The following is an 18532-nucleotide window of genomic DNA, read 5'->3' as shown; positions in this document are numbered from 1 at the left end:
GATGAATTGGGGGTGATCCGCAAGGACACGCCCCCTTTCCGGAAGCGCGTGTGCTTTCAGCGCGCGCAGTGGAACATCATCTACAAAAAGTTGTTTTGTGTTTTTTTGGGGGGGGGGGGCACAACCGTGAACTTTCGCCCTGACCTCCACAATGTCTAGAACCGGCCCTGGATATAGATATACACAGTGCTGGTAACGTTGCTCTTTTCCCCAGTGATACTTCTACCGGCTAGTCCAGACTGGAAGCAGCTTCCTTTGAGAAACTCAGAGCCGCCTGGCAACGCTGTGATACATATACGCATAGCGCCTGGTGCTTTGGAGGACGGATCTGACCAGTTGTGTGGGACACAATGCACCTGAGGCCAGGCAGCAGCACTGTGTGGATGACGAGAATTACCCGGATGACTGAGGTCACTGCCCCAGTCTCCAGCGTAACTGTAATATAGACAGACAGTTAATGACAACACTTGGTGACGTGTACAGCAACGGTACAGTCACGTGGGCGGGACTTCACGTGATTCTAAGGAGACCTAATGGAAGCGCGTCAGTCCTTTCGCGGGCGTGGCTACGTGCTATTTGCCTTCTTTCATTGGTTTATTACTTTGTAGGGGGCGTGACTTCGCACGAATGCCCCGTACAGTGCATCGCTGTTCCTGATCTCGTACTGTCGTCTCATCATGCAGCAGAGTACAGGGGAGTGTCAGGAACTATGACTGGGAGACGCTCCGGGGATGGGGAGTGAGGACCGCCGGTCCTTCCGCAGGTACAGACCCCTCTGGTCCCGCACACGGACAGGTATAGCAGCGCTGCTGACTGTGTCAGGCAGAGACTAGTACAGGAAGCTGCCCGTGTGCTGTTTGCATGGGGCGCCTGGGGTGTGTGTGTCTGTCTGTCATTAGGGGGAGTGCGCTATGCTGTAGCCGGTGACCCCGTGCAGCGGGTTTACAACCATCCGTACGTACATATTTACAATGTAGCACGTTTCTGGCTTTGGAAATCAAAATGATGAAGTTGGAATTGAGAATTGAGGTGGAAGTTCTCTGTAAAGCGCTGCGGCATATGTGTATCCTATATAAATAACTGGTAAATAAATGTCACATATCAAGGGGTGCAGCGTCCTATGCTTATTACTCACCTCACCCCCTCACTTTCCATTCCTCTAATCACTGGCACATGCAGTTACACCCGTGCCTCTCACTCCCTACTGAGTCCCTATTCCTACTTCTCTCCCAGGGCACAGTCCATCCTGCGGTCACCGCTGCCCCCAAACCCTCTCTGCCGGTCACTGAGACTGCTACAGTGTGCACCGGAGCTGGTGATGACATCGGAGGCAGCACTAAGGGGAGGGGGGAGCAGGTGATCACAGGTGTGAAGGCTCTGAGACCTGGAGAGAGGGAGAGGACATTACCTGGAGCATGTACAGTATGTGGCCAGAGGTGCTGGGTGTCTGTCTGATTCCGAGGAAAGAAAGTCTGACTATAATTGAATGTTCTAGCTGCACTCCAGTATAACTTGGGGTTAGGTCCGGGATGCCAGCAGTCAGAATCCCGACATGGCATCCTGACTGGGTTAGGATAGTCAGTATCCTAACCCTCCCTTCCCACTGTCTAAATGTCCCCCCACTAGTGCCTACCCCTCTCCCTTTCTTCAAACCTTAACCCCAGTATTTAGCATCGGATGCTGACGCTGGGATTCTGACAGGTGTCGGGATTCCGGCGCTGGCATTCTAAGTGTCGGCCGACTGTCAATATTCTGACCGCATCCCATTACTTGTTAGCCTGCTATTAACTCCCACCATTGCTCACCCTTTAACTTCCTTATTCGCTTGAATGTATTATTTCAGAATTGCTGGGTCGGAGTCTGTCCTGGCGATTAGTGAGAAGTAATGTGATCACACTGCGATCATATTACTTCTTGATTTGCCCCCTCAGCGCCGCTACTGTGCATGTGCCTATGTGCTTCTGGACTTCCCAAGCAGGACAAGCTTGGTAAGTATAGCAGCCCCTATAGAAACCAATGGTGGCTGCTGCTGCTGTCAGAAATGGAGGGACCACAGGAAATATTACAGATTTCTGCTGCAGTCCCTTATTGTTACTACTTGGGGATAATTAATATATTGGTTAAATATTTGATTTAACCAGTGTGACCATTTTCGTCCTTTTTACAGTGTTTGGGAGCAAATGGGTGATTGTTATTGGCTCCCATACATGACCAGATTTTTGTTCTAACCAACTAGTTGGATGTTTGGAAAGATAATCTTTAGGTGTATAGGGGGGTATCCACTTAGCGATTTTTATGAACGATAACGATCGTTTGATCGTTCAATCGTTTGCATATCGTTCATTTACAAATCTATTGCAAAAATGTCTAAAACGACCAGTAATGCGCGTGCCCGCTGGTCGTTTAGACATCTGTGATCTCTCCCGATATCGTCAGGTTCAGCATGTGCGGGGATGAGGGATGTGCCTGGACTGAACGTTCAGTCTAGGCACATCACTAGATATACAAACGAGAGCACGACTGCAATGTCGCAATCGTGCTCTCGTTTGTATATCTATAAGTGGATACCCCCCTTATGGCCAGCTTTAGCCATATAATGGGCAATTCAGTTATTTTCCGCATGCCTTATTTCTCATGTTGATGTTGCAGATGTGGCCAATTGGGCAGATTTGATAATGTAACAACTTTATTCGTGTGTTTACAGGGTATCAGTGCCCACAGCTAGTCAACTGTCTGCACTTGTAAACCCATGACTAGTAGTTAAATCCGCATTAACTATAGTGCCTTAGGACTAATTCAGTGATCGCAAAATAGGCGCTATAGCTCGTATTTATGTGATACAGGAGGTGAGGGGCACTGTTTTAAAAAGTGACCGGGTCCCACAGGACGCGCTGTGTGCGCGCCGCAGAGCAGCCAATTCGCTGCTGGAGGCAAGTCAGCAAATCCTGCTCAAGAGTGTCAGCCAATGAGCGCGCACCTGCCCAGCCTGCAGCCCGCCTGAGAGTTGAAGGAGCAGCATTGTGTGCTGCTTGCAGTAATGGGAAGCTTCCCCCAGCATCTAGAACCCCGGAGACATGCCTGGATGTGCGTGCAGCAGCCCACCATGCCCTGTGACCGGGAGCAGCATCCTACTCCTCATGGACTGAAGACCCTGCTGCTGTCCATGTCCCTTCATTTGAAGAGGAAATGCTTCTCTTGCGACCTGCCTCCCAACACCGTCCTAGCTTTCCAGCTGTCACACAGAAGGTACAGGGGCGGGGGCCACGGCAGGGTGGGCATGGAACAGGATAGAAAGTGGCACAGGAGGTGGAAGCCTGACTTCCCAAACATCTCTGCTGGGCTGCCAGATGACAGCCATTCCTGCCAGGATCCTTTTTTGTGGCATAGGCAGCTCTCTTTAGCTCAGGCAGCGTGTGTTTCATATACAGTATATTCACTATTTCTGCCAGATTTGGTACATTCTATGAAAGACATTGCTGCATCACAGCTGTCTGCAAGTATTTTTATTGGAATTAAATTGACTTTAATGCGGCCCCCCTCTGTACGGTTACCTGATTGCTTACTTTGCAGTAGATGCACTCTCCCTCTGTCTAATTGTTGCAGTTTATATTTCCAAGCAGTTGATTGAAAATAGATATTTATAATACTTAAGAAAGCATACCCTAGAATCCTGTTATTATAATAGAAGTAGGACAGACTATGGTGTCCTGTTGTTATATAAGGAGCTGACCCTGGTATCCTGCTGTTATAATACTGTTGGGGCAGGCTGTGGTGTACAAAGCTAGCATATGTTTATTATAGTGGAAAGCAATCGGGAAGCCGACTGCTTAAATACCAGCAGTCGGCTTCCCGACTGTCTTATCCCGGCATACTCATTCCATTATAGCAACTACTGTAAAAAAATAATTAAATATATTGTACTCTAACAATGTTCGTCCTGTTCCTCTTTCCCCATGTCTGTACCCCTTCTGTTCTCTCATGTACTCTGCTCTTCCACCTCTGTGCCACCTATTAACCTCTCCCCATGTTTGTACCCCTTCTTGTGCCCCCTCTTACTCTCTCTCCATGTTTATACCCCTTCTGCTTACCCTCTCTCCATGTCTGTACCCCTTCTGCTCTCCTGTGTACTTTCCCCTCCTATCCTTGTGTCCCCCTGTTCCCTTCTCTCCATGCGGTCTATTCACTAAGCCTTGGAGAGAGCCAATCAGCTCCTAACTGTCATTTTACAGGCTGCGTTTGAAAAATGACAGGAGCTGATTGGCTGGGACTTATCTTTCTCCATTTTATCTCTCTCCAAGGTTTAGTGAATAGACCCCCATCTCGTTCTCAGTGCATAACATACACCATAGTGCGTTGTTATGCGCTACAGGCAGTGAGGCATAAATTGTGATGGGACACAGAAAATGTGGAGTAGGACCCCAATTTTTAAAGTGAGGGGTCCCTGGGACCCACACTTTTGCTCGCTCAGCGCCATCACTGCTAATTGCGTTGTTATTGCATGTGGTAACAGCACTGCCCCGGCACTTACATGAAAATGGAGTCTACTGCGAATAAGGCCTGGTCATTTATTGCGGTAAACTGCATCTCCTGACGTACGTGTGTTTTACACAGCGCAGGCAATTTAATAGCTTCGGGCACTGATCCCAAGATTTTGCTGTAAAATTGACGGTCCGTCTGTGCATGACACTGGGTCCTAGTAGTACCTGGAAGGCTTTGCTGAAGCCGGAAGGGCAGCACCAGGTCCCTATTGGCAATGGGGACTGCATCGCTCTCGCCATCTAAAGATGGCGAGACGATGCTGTGACAAACAGCAGTAATCTTAGATTCCTGTGCGAAATCAAACCTACTGCTCTTTAGAGATCCGAAATGCATTGGAGCGAAACTGTGGATGGCGGCACCTCTCCAATGCCTCAGGTAGTGTCACAACTAGGGTTGCCTGTAGGAGTGTGGTTATGTCCATGGGGGAGGTGTACTTGCTAACCAATAATAATTCTTCTCTGTGGTACTGGTCAATTCATTATAGATTTAAGGAGGTGTGTAATTATTTTGTTGTGACATGGGCTGTTGTAATCCAGTCAGACTGGCGTACAGTGGCGTCTCTCCCCGCGGTGTCACCCGATGGGGGTGTGGCCTTGCGGCCCGAATTTCCGTGTGTATTACTTAGTGGGGAGGCGGGGGGTGCAGGAGGTACCTGTGTGCAGTGCCGTTCTGCTCCCTCAGTGACAGGAGCGAGTGCTGCACTTAATGCTACAGTGCAGCACCCTGCTCCTGTCAGTGAGGGGGAGTCTGCACCTTGGTGTCACCCCCTCGGCGGGAGACGCCTGGGTGCAGAACACCCCCCCTTGTGACGCCACTGCTGGCGTACGTGGGGGCACAAGCTATTGTGTAATTTTGTTACTACATTGGCCAGTATAATCTGGGCTCAGGTTGGTGTAATTGTCTGTTAGGTAGAAACGTATATATATTGAGCACAGACTAGTATAGTATGTGTGATATGTTGGTCATGTAATATTTTCAGCAATCATTGTTAAATGCTGGTACCTGCATTGCCCCAGCCTAAACATTTTGGGATGTATTTATTAGAATATATTTGAGGGGAACCCTCACATATTAAGCATTCCTGGGACATGTCTAGCTGGGACCGTAGCAGATATCAGTATTTAACCTCCAAAGAAGCCGCCATATATTTTTATGGGGCTGCTTAAATGTAAATGTACCTTTCTGGATAACTTGTCCCTGGGGGATACGCTTAGTATCCCAGCACAGGGGATGCCAGCATTTAGAATACTGGTGCCGGCATCCCAAAGGTAAGTAGCATGATTAGGGGGAGGGTTAGGTTTAGGCACTAGGGGGGGAGATTAGGTTTAGGCACCGGGAAGGGGTAAGGAAAAGAAGGAGGGTTAGGATACCTACCGACAGGTGCCTGTATCCTAACTCTGTCAGGATTTCGGCGTCTGGATTGTGACCGCCGGGATCTCGAGTGACGGTATGCCGTACCCAACACGTCCCTGGTAGCTATGGTGATAACCATTGTAGCCTATATGCTACATTCTACACAGTGTAACGAGAGAAGGCGCTCTCCCCAGCAATGCTTGCACATGTGAAGTCTGATGATAGCGCATGTGCAGTAGCTCTGCTGGCCCTGGAAGTTGCTTCTGATGATTGTTTTTTTTTTTTTTTTTAGTTCGATGTCATTTTATATGCCTATCTTTCAGGGGCCTGATCGTGGGGGTGGCCTGCGCAACCAGCAGTCTTACACACATTGCACGGGGCTGTGCCTTTACTCACCTTTCAACCTGAGGTCACACATTCTGGCGCACAGTTAGGAATTTTTGTTTACCACTTAGCCCTCTTGAGTGGGCGCAGAGGTGTAGCATGTGGCCAGGGTGCCCGGAGCACGGGCTTGCTAAGGCACCCCCCCCCTCCCAAAAGAGTGAGTCTGTGCTAGATAGATACATAGGTAGCAGGGTCACACATACATATACATACTAATCAGGGCTCAGCACAAGCTTCTCTGACCACCGAGTCTCTTACTAGAGCAGTAGGAAGGCAGGACTGGACGCTGCTGATGCTGCTGCTCTGAATCACAGCACCTGGCAGGCTGGACACGGACCCGGCAGGCTGTCAGCTATTTGACAGCTGCTTCGGGAGTCCCACTTCAGGGCGCCCTCTGACAACTAACGTGCTCCGGTGGAACGGCCCTTCCTACGCCCCTGAGTGGGCGCGATGATATGCCCCTCCTATTCCCCAATATATGACACACAGAAGTGAAAGTTTTATGAAACGGAAAGAAATCAAACTAAACATTTGTTTTCCTGCCATTTGCCTCACTTCTTTACATAGATACCACAGCTTCATATCACATTTCAGTTACCTCACATAATCTGTGAAGATGTTTCAATCATAACATACTGTATGGGCAGAGTGGAGTGGTGGTGCCTGGCTGCTAAATAACTTGCTGATTTCCTCATTCAGTCAACACTACCAAAAAGAAAAAAAAAGTTTGAATTGTTGCCAACTATATGAAATCTTAATAATCTCACCTCAGGTGCTGCCACAAATACTCACAAACAGGTATGACTGGTCTGTAAGCCATGCTTTAGTTATTCACGATTTCAAAGAATCGTTTAGGAAACGGATCGTGCACATTTTAAGCAACACACGTACCTTTAGTAATAACATATAAAAAACATCATATTAAATACTTCTGTTTTCTATGACAGTTATTTCTTAAATTATAACAGAAAAAGAAGTTCATAATGTTCTAGAGAATATGTTTAACAGCAGGATAACTAAGTGTGGTGGAATGGTGTAAAACAATGGTGATCAGTAATAGACATTTACAAAACCTCCCATCTGTGCAGTAATGAAATATTCAAGTCAACCTTGTTAATGAAGAATGGGTATTCAGGCACGGTATACAAAGGAGTGCTCAGTGTGTGTGTTTCTTTTTGTTCTTCAAATTTGTTTTAATCTGGACTGCAATTTAATTTGAGGCATATGTACTATAGTGACACTTATTGTGCCGCTAAAGCTCTTCCTGTTTCGTCTCTTATCAGTAACGCCGAGATATATTAACATCTTAGTCGCTGCAGTGGGGCGATCCGTGAAAGTCCCACAGCGCATTACCCTAATTCTGATGCGCTGTGTCTTACCTCCTGGCTGGATCTACTGCGCCTGTGCGAGATCTCACAAACATCGCAAGATCTCATGCGCAGCCAGACCCCCACGGAAGCCGCCACAGGTTGGTACACATACCGGCAGGTAAACCTACCGATATATGAAAAAACGATAAACGAAAAAAGTGTGCTTAATGTTTTTTTGTAACATCTGAATGGTGAAAATCATTAGATGTTTGCAGTTACCGTAGAGAAAAGTAATTTCCTCTGTTATCTGCTTTCATACATGCCGAAGATCAATTTAAGTGTCCGACAGCATGGTTATAGTGCATTTGGCACTTATCACCTCTTCTTACGTCAAAGTAAAAATGATCAACAAGTTTAAACATTGACCCAGATAATGGCTTAAAAAAAAACATTTCAAGTCAGCAGACTTTACTATACCGTATTTTGAATAACCGCGTGGCCTCTGAAGAATGTTACGAGTATTAGGGTAGTATGTTTACAAAGACTGCTTTTGATGAAATTATGGGATTCATACTGTAAATGCCTTAGTTTCTGTAACTGTACTAACTATCACCAACAAGCTGTCATCAAGGGCTTGGACAAACGTCTTTTCTTTTGTTCACTGCCCTCTCTCGCACGTCTCCGATTACAATTTAAACGAATAACAATCAAAACTGAAACAAAAAAAGAATAAAGTGCTAAAGGGGGGAAAAAAAAAAAACACACGCAAGCATGTGTTGCACAAGAGAGTGCATTATGTTGCAGTGCAAAAAAACTACTTTACATACAGTATTAAACTATATTAATTATTTTTACTGATCACTAGTAGAACTTATTTTCACATACTCCACTCATCGATTTGTATGTATTTACTGTAGTCAGCTGTGTCTAACTGTGGCATTTTCAAATGCACACACATTGTCCAAGCCCTACTGACAGTCTTCCAGCTTCTGTCTGGATAATAGTTTGGTAAGATATTGGGGTCTCCGTCTCACCTAATTTGTTTGTTTTATTTTTTGCTCGATTTAAGTTTTATTATAAAACAATTCTTCAATTATAATTTAATTCTTCAATCTACCAATAACCGCCATACAATGCCTATATTTTTCAGTGATTGGCAGATCATTTTCATCCAAAGAACATATTTGCAAATCATGAAATTGCCAATTTTGCTAGTAAAATACTAGTAACGATCTGCAAAATGACGACTGATTGTTACCACACTAGCAATCTGATTGGTCTGTGAAATCCAACATGTTTGACAACCCGATTCACTTTTCGGTTGGAATCGGCAATCTGTGAACAACATACATTTTTATTGGTTATTTTACACTATCATCTGCAAAAGAGGAGAATCGCCCCAAAATAATCACTGATGTGTGCGCCCAATTAAGTTTTTTTTTTTCTTTTTTTTTTTACCTTTGCTCCCAACTCAGAATTGTCCCCATTGTGTGCAATAAAAGCAGACCTTTTAAGCACTAAAAACTAATATTATACCTTAAAAGACTTAAAGGATCACTAGTTGGCATCAATGATCTATATATAAATGACCCCAAAACTAAAATTTAGCAAGAAGAGAGCGATAACGGTATTCTTGCTCACAGTGCATAAAGAAAATACCGATCACATAACCACATGTTTACGTAGGGTTTTCGATCACTATGCATTGCATTTGGTAGTTTACACCATATTTAATCATGTTGCTTGAATATGTGAAATAAAATTAAAAAAAAGCTAACCTTGAAAGTGGGTGTAAAGGAGCGGCAGGAGACTGATCATAAAATGCAAGCTCTCTGCTTGCGGCTTTCTGTATGGCCTCCTAGGCTTTACCTGCACGAGTTCTGTACTCCTTGGGAAAAGCTGTATCTACTTCAGGGTCCATAGGGTATCCACAGGATACCTTGGGGTATAGGTGTGACGTCAGTCGCTGGGCACCATAGAGTTAAGCTTTTCAGCCTCCCAGGATGCACTAGGGTCCCCCTCCTATACCCCGCCCCCGAGCCAAGGCACCTCAGTTTAGTTTGGTGCCCGGCCGGAGTCGGGTGCACCTGTCGGAGTGGGGGCTAGAAGAGCCCCTGAAGCTTTCTTCAGTGCAGCTGTGGCTGCACATCTGGATGTACAGCATGGACAGTCAGTCCTGACGTCCATGCTGTCTTCCCTACGCCCCCGCCGGTACCAGAACGCCGGTACCGATCCGGGGATGCTGGTGAGCATCTGGGGTCACAGCTAGCGGTGACCCCAGATGTTCCGGACCATGGCCGGATCCAAGGGGGACAAAGGTAAGCAGCGGGGTCCCGCGGTGGGCCCCCGCTGGTCACATGGTCCTAAGTCCCCAGGCAGGGGGCTCCCTGGGGACTGGCTGCAGCGTGGAGCCAGGCGACCAACCTGCGCTTTCCACTACCCCCTGGGACAGCGGACCGCAGCAGAGCGGTAGCGCTGCGGCGTCCCAGGGGTTAAATGCATGCCAGGGAGCGCGCCTTCCCTGTCTCACAGCCGGCGCCTCCCCCGCTGCACACAGCCCTCTCTGCACGCTGCCGACTGGTCCTGTGGCAGCGCTCCTCCCCCAGGCCAGCCTCCTCTCTGCTCCTCGGCGGCCATCTTCTCCAGAACGCATGGTGAACGCTGCTCGAAGCGCTGGACGGAAGCATCGTGGTCTGTGTCCCCCCGCATACCTCTCCTCCGCTGTGGTCAGGTCTGTGTATGCAGCGCTGTGTCCTACCAGGCCCTGTCTCTGCGTAGTTGAGTGATCAGCGCTGTTAGTGCAGGAATTGATTTTCTTTGCATTGTATGTGACTGTGCTAGCGCTGCTGCCTGTAACTTTTCTCTAAACTGTCAGCTTTATTACTGTCCCTGTTCTTTCTGCTAAGCCCTTGCGGTGCGGTGCTGCAGGGTGGTCTCTCGCCTATTTAAGTTATAATTGGTGAGAGAGGTCACATACGTGGTGCCATCATGTCCGAAAGTGATTTTCCCCTCCGGCTACAGTGTACTACGTGTAAAGTACCGTTAGCGGAGGGGGAGGGTAGCACGGAGGGCCTTTGCCGGCAGTGTTTGTCCATGGCGCGGCCTCTTACGGTTACAGCACCGGTACAGGAGCCGCCCTGGGCTTGTTTCGCTCAGGCGCTTACAGCCTTAGTGGGCCAGTTAGCTCCGCAGCCCGCGTTTACACCGATGGGTTTATCCCAGCAGTCAGTGGTGTCGTCACCCATGTAGGGTTTCCCACGACAATTGGTGGTACCCCACAGTCTCCCTATTTCCCCGCTTCCGGTTTCTCAGGAGCCAGCGTGGGTTAACTCCCTGACGAGTTCTGTACAGCACTTGTTGGATGTGTTGCAAGGGGAGTCTGTGATGCGGCCGCATAAACGGCCGGTGGCGTCTCTGTCGGCTCCTTATGAGGATGACGAGGGGACGTCTGATGATGGGGAGATTCTGGATCCTTACGATCAGGAACCTCTCCATACTAAGGACGCTGATGCTAAGTCCAAAGTATATATTCCTGGACTTATTCGGGCGGTCCGCACAGCCTTGGTGATTGAGGACGAAGTTCCCCAAGCGGCTAAATCTAAGTATGCCTTTTTCAAAGATGTGAAGGGCGATGCCACAGTCTTTCCTCTTTCGGGTCAGTTGGTGGACCATTTAGAGGAGGCGTGGAAACAGCCTGGCAAAAGATACCAGCCGCAGAGACGCCTGGCGGTGGCTTATCCGTTCGCGGATAATTATTTTGCAAAGTGGGAATCCCCTCCACAGGTGGATTCTCATGTGACACGTCTTGTCCGTAGTGCCACATTGCCGATGCCATCTATGTCCTCCCTTAAGGATGCTCCGGACCGCAAGGTGGAGATCTGCCTGAAGTCCGCTTATTCCCTTGCGGGGGGGGCAGCACGGCCGGCTATGGCCATTTGCTGGGTTGCCAGAGCGATGGAGCGCTGGGCGGATTCATTAGAGGCTTCTTTTGATTCCTTTTGTGGCTGCGATCCTGGAAGGCGGACGCAGATTCCTAAAAGGGTCTGGAGGCGTTGCCGTTTACCGGAGAAGTTCTCTTCGGTCCGGATCTGGATAAGATTGTGGCCACGCTGGCGGCAGCCAAATCGGCTTGTCTCCCGTCGGCCGCTGCTCCTTCTGGTTCTGGACCATCGTCCTTTCGGTCATCTAGGGCCCAGGGCAGGCCCAAACCACAGTCCTTTCCTCGACAGGCTGGCCCTAAGAAATCGGCCAAGCCCCGGAAGCAGACGTGGAGTACCAGACGTTCCGGCCCCCAAGCCAGATGACAAGCCTGCGGCCTGACGGTCCGGGCCTCCCTTTGGGGGATCCCAGGGTGGGAGGCCGCCTGCTGCAGTTCGCCCAGTGTTGGTCGGCCACTACGACAGACACTTGGGTTCTGGAGGTGGTTTCCCACGGATACGCCCTCTCCTTCCGGCACAGACCCCCGGCTCGATTCTTCACCACGGGTCTACCATCAGACCGGAACAAGGCTACGGAGCTGCGGAAGGTATTGCACACTATGCTCCAGGCTGGAGTTATAGTGCCTGTTCCATTCTCCCAGAGGGGCCAGGGTTTCTATTCAAATCTATTTTTGGTAAAGAAGCCCAATGGGTCGTATCGGCCGATTCTCAACCTCAAAGCACTCAACAAGTCTTTCGGATGGAGACCCTATGGTCCATCATTCTGGCGCTGGAACCTGGGGACTACATGGTGTCATTGGACATACAGGACACTTACCTGCATGTCCCTATTCTTTTGCGCCATCAACAGTTCCTCAGGTTTGCAATCCGCAGCGACCACTTCCAGTTTCGGGCGTTACCTTTTGGCCTGGCGACAGCACCACGTGTTTTCACCAAGGTGATGGCGGTCATGGCGGCTTCTCTGCGGCTGCAGGGAGTCCGCATGTTGCCGTACTTGGACGACCTGTTATTGGTGGCAGGATCTCCAGAGCTCCTGTTACGCCACTTGGACCTGACCATTGCGCTGCTGCAACGGCACGGCTGGCTAATCAACTGGCAGAAGTCCACTCTAATCCCGTCTCGGAGGATTCTGCATCTTGGAGCCTTATTGGACTCGGGACAGCAAAGGATCTTCGTGACGGAGGACAAGATCTCTGCTTTACAGTCAAGGGTGCGCAGTTGTCTGCACAGCCGCCGGGTGTCCCTACACTCGGCGATGAGGTTACTGGGCTCCATGGTGTCGGTGTTCGACATGGTGGAATACGTCCAGTTTCACTCCAGACCTCTGCAGCTCCTGATCCTGTCCAAGTGGAACGGGCTGCCTCAGTCTCTAAAGTCCCAGACGATTGTGATCACCCCGGAGGTTCGCCTGTCCCTTGCGTGGTGGTTACAGACGACCCACCTCAACAAGGGACATCCGTTCTGGGTTCCAAATTGGGTCCTGTTGACAACGGACGCCAGTCTTCGGGGCTGGGGAGCAGTTTCGGGTCCACACTTGTTCCAGGGCAGGTGGACGCCGACAGAAGCGGAGCTTCCAATAAATATCTTTGAACTCCGTGCGGTCTTCAATGCTCTCCAGCAGGCACATCGGTTTCTCCAGGGTCACCCGGTGCTGGTCCAGTCGGACAACGCTACCACTGTGGCCTACATAAACAGGCAAGGAGGAACTCGCAGTCGGGTGGCTCTCGTAGAGGTCTCTCGGATCCTGGTTTGGGTGGAGCGCAATCTTCCGGCCATATCAGCGGTCTTCATCCCGGGAGTGCTTAATTGGTAGGTGGACTTTCTAAGTCGCCAGGACGTTCATCCGTGGGAATGGTCCCTTCACCCGGACGTTTTTCAACTGCTGGTGGACAGGTGGGGTCTTCCAGAGATTGACCTCATGGCGTTCCGGCACAACAACAAGTTGCCGGTGTACGGGTCTCGCACAAGAGACGAAGGGGCGTCTCTGGTGGATGCTCTGTCCGTCCGGTGGACGTTCCGGTTCGCATACCTGTTTCTTCCGGTTTCCCTTCTTCCACGGGTAATCCGGAAATTCAAACAGGAAGGAGGGACGCTCCTGTTGATAGCTCCCGCGTGGCCCAGACGGCACTGGTTCTCAGACCTTCAGGGTCTGTCCGTGGACAGTCCTCTGCGGTTGCCGCTACGACTGGACCTTCTGTCTCATGGTCCATGTCTTTACCCGGACCTGACTCGGCTGTCTTTGACGGCGTGGCTGTTGAGACGGCTATGCTGAGGTCCCGGGGGTTTTCCAGCTCTGTTTTGCGTACCATGTTGCGAGCTCGGAAACCGTCTTCCGCGAGGATATACCATCGCGTGTGGCATACGTTCTTCCAGTGGTGTCGACCGAGAGGTTATGCACCGCGGGAGTTTCGTCTGTCTCGGATTCTCGCCTTCCTGCAAGCGGGACTAGATCATGGGCTTCACCTTGCTTCTTTGAAGGTACAGGTTTCGGCCCTATCTGTCTGGTTTCACCGTAGGATTACTACAATCCCGGATGTGCGCACCTTTATGCAAGGTGTTCTCCGCATTCAGCCGCCCTTTGTTCCACCTGTGGCGCCTTGGGATTTGGCTGTGGTCCTGAGGGCTCTCCAAGGACCGCCGTTTGAACCACTGGGCTCAGTGGATCTTAAATGGCTAACAGCTAAGACTGTTTTCCTTCTGGCTATTGCTTCGACCAGACGTGTTTCTGAGTTAGGGGCTCTTTCTTGTAGACCCCCTTTCTTGGTTTTTCATGGGAACAGGGCAGTGCTCCGCACTCGGCCCGAGTTTCTTCCCAAAGTTGTTTCCCAGTTTCATGTTAACGAGGAAATCGTTGTTCCGGCCTTTAACTCACCGGGTCTTTCCGTGGGTGAGGCCACTTTGGATGTTGTGCGGGCCTTAAGGACTTATGTTGACCGCACTTCTTCATTTAGGAAGTCGGACGCTTTGTTTGTCCTCTATGGTTTCCGTAAAAAGGGTTGGCCTGCTTCAAAGCAAACTTTGGCAGCCTGGATCCGTATGGCTATTTCTGAAGCTTATCTTCATGAAGGCCTACCGGTTCCTCCTTCTCTGAAGGCTCATTCCACTAGGTCTGTGGGTCCTTCGTGGGCAGCTCGACGTGGTGCCTCGGCAGTTCAGAACTGCAAGGCTGCTACGTGGTCCTCTGTCCATACCTTCGTGAGGTATTACAGGTTTGACACCTTCGCCTCTCAGGATGCTTCCTTCGGGCGGCGGATTCTCCTTTCTGCACAGGAGCGTCCCCACCCTTAAAGGATACTGCTTTGGGACATCCCCAAGGTATCCTGTGGATACCCTATGGACCCTGAAGTAGAAAATATGAGATATGGTAAGAACTTACCCTTGTTATCTCTATTTCTACGAAGTCCATAGGGTTCCACAGGACTCCCGCCCTGTCGCACCTGTGCTGCAGATGGGCTTTGGTCTGGTCACCGGTTTTCCGTCTCCCTCTGGTGAGAATGTGATTCTTGTATGTGTCCAGATCTTTTTTCTCTTCCTTCTCCTCCTCCGGCCTATGGCTTGATAACTAACTGAGGTGCCTTGGCTCGGGGGCGGGGTATAGGAGGGGGATCCTAGTGCATCCTGGGAGGCTGAAAAGCTTAACTCTATGGTGCCCAGCGACTGACGTCACACCTATACCCCAAGGTATCCTGTGGAACCCTATGGACTTCGTAGAAATAGAGAACATGGGTAAGTTCTTACCATATCTCATATTTTTGCATTTGTAGGGTGTCACTAAGAAGTATCAACTAATTTAAACTTCAACGTGGATTTCCCCTTTAACTTGCTATACATCTCCTAATTCTCAAATAGTACACATGTGGTTCAACCCATCATGCATTTCATGTTTGAGACAGCAAAATTAACTAATAAACCTCTTCCCTTTACCCTATGGCTGATGAAGGAACTAGAATAATTTAAATTTATTTTCGGGAAAGGTATTGAGCACTAGGTAAAAATAATAGTAGTTCAAATGTTTAAAGAACGACTAAAGTCACTATTCAAAGTCAAAATATTTCAAAGGTTTGGAATTACTGAGCTGATTAATATGTACAATGATTTAACTGGAGTGTTCATATTTCACTTATTAAGTCAACCTTGTTCTGTCTAAAGCTGGGTACACCCGACCTATATGATATATCGTGCAATCTTGGTACTTTTGACCAATCTGTACGACCATCATATAGTGTACCCCCAATCCGTTTTCACCCATTGTTCATTGCATCGTCCCATTGGATGTTCTGCTCGTCCAATGGGACAATTCCACAGTCGACGTGGTGTTACATGTAAGATGGATCGTGCCATGTTTTGAAGAGAGGTGCTTCTCTAAATCAGCAGGCAGAGTTGTAGTGAGTGCTGTATTCATGCATAGGGATGTGGGTTTCAGCTGTCTAATGTAGGCTGGGGAGTTAATACTCTTAACAGAGCTGCGTTGAACCTTAGTGGGCACTGAGCAATAACTTTTGACACCTCCTGCTCCATGGTGCATACCTGGAAAATTTTAATAATTCATAATAATAATGCATTACCTTATTGGATATCTGTGTGCTGAACAGATTTTTTATTTACGCAAATCAGTCTCTGGGGGTATGCAATTGGGTTTCCATTCCACAGAATTGGAATTTCATACATGGGCCAATTCAGCCAAAAACCAAGTAATTTTAATATTCCTTTAGCATAATATTGAGGAAATTCATTCAAACATGGGAAAAACATAAATTGTTGCATATATTTCAGTACATCTGCTGCTTTTGGTCTTTAATCATCTATTGTTCTCAACCATCAGGTTTTTCCAACAGGTCATGTTTTCAGGATTTCAATTACTGGGTGGGATAATTACTGACCCAGCAAAATAGGTTATCTCGCCTGTGCATGATTAAAGATATCCACAAAACATGACATGAATGGGTACTTGAGAACTGGAGTTGAGAACTACTGATCTATTCTAAATGTATCCATTCTGCAAACTTATTGACAATCACATGCTTTTTTATGTTTTTGTAATTTTGATTAACTTCTCCTTTCTTTTTGTCAAGGATTTATGTATTCAGAAAGATATACTTCACAGTAAATTGACATGATTACGCAATGATTCTGTGCTGGAAAACTTAATTTGACTGGTATGTCAGAGGGAACTACTATATGCTTGCATGGGGACTGATAAAAAGACGTGTTCAAAGTTCAGAACAGACAAATCTGTAGTAAGATCCTTTAGGGATAAAAGGATTATAGTGGATTGCTCAAGCTAGAAATGTGACAAGCTGATGGTGATTTCAAGGCATATCTCTCTTGTCTTTTAACTTGGTACTAAATAATTTAAAAAATTTCCTACATTATTTCATGTAGAGCCTCATTTTATGGAGGCATTCAATTGTTGTTTTTTTTTGCGCCCAATCTTTCCTATCTACAGTGACAGGCGATAATCAATTGTTTTGGGTTGCCCATTACTTTTCGAGCGTGTCACGCCCAAATGCATCGGGTTTAGACGTGTAAAGTGTCTAAACTATTGAGTGCACTGCCAAACGTTTGTCACCCCCACAGGAGGGTGTGAGCAGTAAAAAAGGGCACCTGCACCACTCGCACCCAAAAAAAAAAAAAAAAAAAAAATTAATTTCCCCCTAAAAAAAAATAATAGGTTTGAATTAGGTATTACTACTTTGGTTAAGTAGTAATAACTCTCTATACTTTTATGTCAAATAAATTGTTGGTGTACTTGTTATAAATGATCACAAAGCAATAGGTAAAAAATAACTAAATATTAGAAAGCAATGTTCTTTATAATATTTGGAATCCATGAAGTCATCGGTTATAGGAGGACTCTTTTTGCCACAGATGGCAGAAGAATTTAAGAATGCAGTAGCACATTAGTTCCTGTGTCAAGAGCTGTTACTAATCATTGCTCGCAACACAAGAAGTCACTATGAATAGGAAGAGCTGAATCTCACCATTGTTCTATCCGATTTGGCTTGATCAAGATAAATGATCAATTATTTTTGCACTTTTTTTTTATTAATGGTGGAGAAATGATAGGAATTAAGTGTGTTTGCGCAAATTAGTCTTTCCAGCATTTTGGGGTACAGAAAAATGTCTGTATAGTAGTCTTTCAGTGTAAAAACTTGTAATAAACACTTTTAAATCTCTTCTTCTACGAGTACTAAACCCCTCTCCCATCAATACAGCACCTCCACACGCCTGTCCCACATCATTTACACCTCCACACGCCTGTCCCACATCATTTACACCTCCACACGCCTGTCCGACTCGCAGGACCCAACTCGCACCTAATTGGATTGACCCCAATAAGTGATGTGCTTTGCCGATTGAGGTGCTTGTTTTAAATGTTTTAAATCTGCCCCATTTTTGTAATGCAAGACAAATGCAGACCAGCATGATGACTTTACTCTGAAAAGCTTATGAAGGAAAAATAGATGGTGCTATGTAACGTTGCAGGAATGGAAAATTGGGCAATATTCTGCACTATAATTGAATTGTGTGTCTTGGGGACAGGAACATTTACCAACAGTTCCAGGACCTGTTATAAGGTGTGTTCTATTTGGAACTTGGCCTGATCATCTTACAAGATTATCTTGTCAGTGTGTCATCTTTGCTATGATTAGTTCATTAGATGGTGTAAAAAAACTTGAACATCACAGAGACTGTTTATTGTTGCTGACTGTTTTGCGTGGAGGCCCATGACTATTTATTTTTCATGTATTTTGGCAAGCATGAGGTGGTGATAGATTTGTTTTGTTACTAGAGAGGCATTTCTGCTCAACTGGTTAAACCTGCATTTCCTCTTCAGCTAATGATTTATGAAACATAAGAATGACAGTATTTCATGAAAACTAGATCATGCTCAACGATTTACTGTATGTGATTCACTGTATTTCATAGTGTAATATTTACACAGATCATGAAAAGTTTGGGTGTGTCTGTAAATGTGTACCTACTTGCTACTGATACAATGGAGAT

The 18532-nt window shown here is 47.4% G+C and overlaps 1 protein-coding gene across 3 annotated transcripts in view; it reads left to right on the top strand.

Moving 5' to 3' along the window:
- The first annotated feature begins 635 nt into the window (after window positions 1–635).
- RFFL (ring finger and FYVE like domain containing E3 ubiquitin protein ligase) overlaps window positions 636–18532 on the top strand; it is a 64398-nt gene continuing 46501 nt past the window's right edge. For 2 of the 3 annotated variants that reach the window (XM_088445961.1, XM_088445956.1), the window contains exon 1: window positions 636–795. In XM_088445961.1, the coding sequence (XP_088302087.1) occupies window positions 732–795 (64 nt within the window). In that variant the 5' untranslated portion in view covers window positions 636–731. The remainder of the gene's footprint in view (window positions 796–18532) is intronic. The other variant, XM_088445957.1, reaches the window with a different exon arrangement.

The sequence above is a fragment of the Taudactylus pleione genome, unplaced genomic scaffold (genome assembly GCF_031769625.1).
Source record: "Taudactylus pleione unplaced genomic scaffold, aTauple2 ptg000391l, whole genome shotgun sequence".
Classification (NCBI taxonomy): Eukaryota; Metazoa; Chordata; class Amphibia; order Anura; family Myobatrachidae; genus Taudactylus; species Taudactylus pleione.
This window is presented reverse-complemented; position numbering and strand designations above follow the sequence as displayed.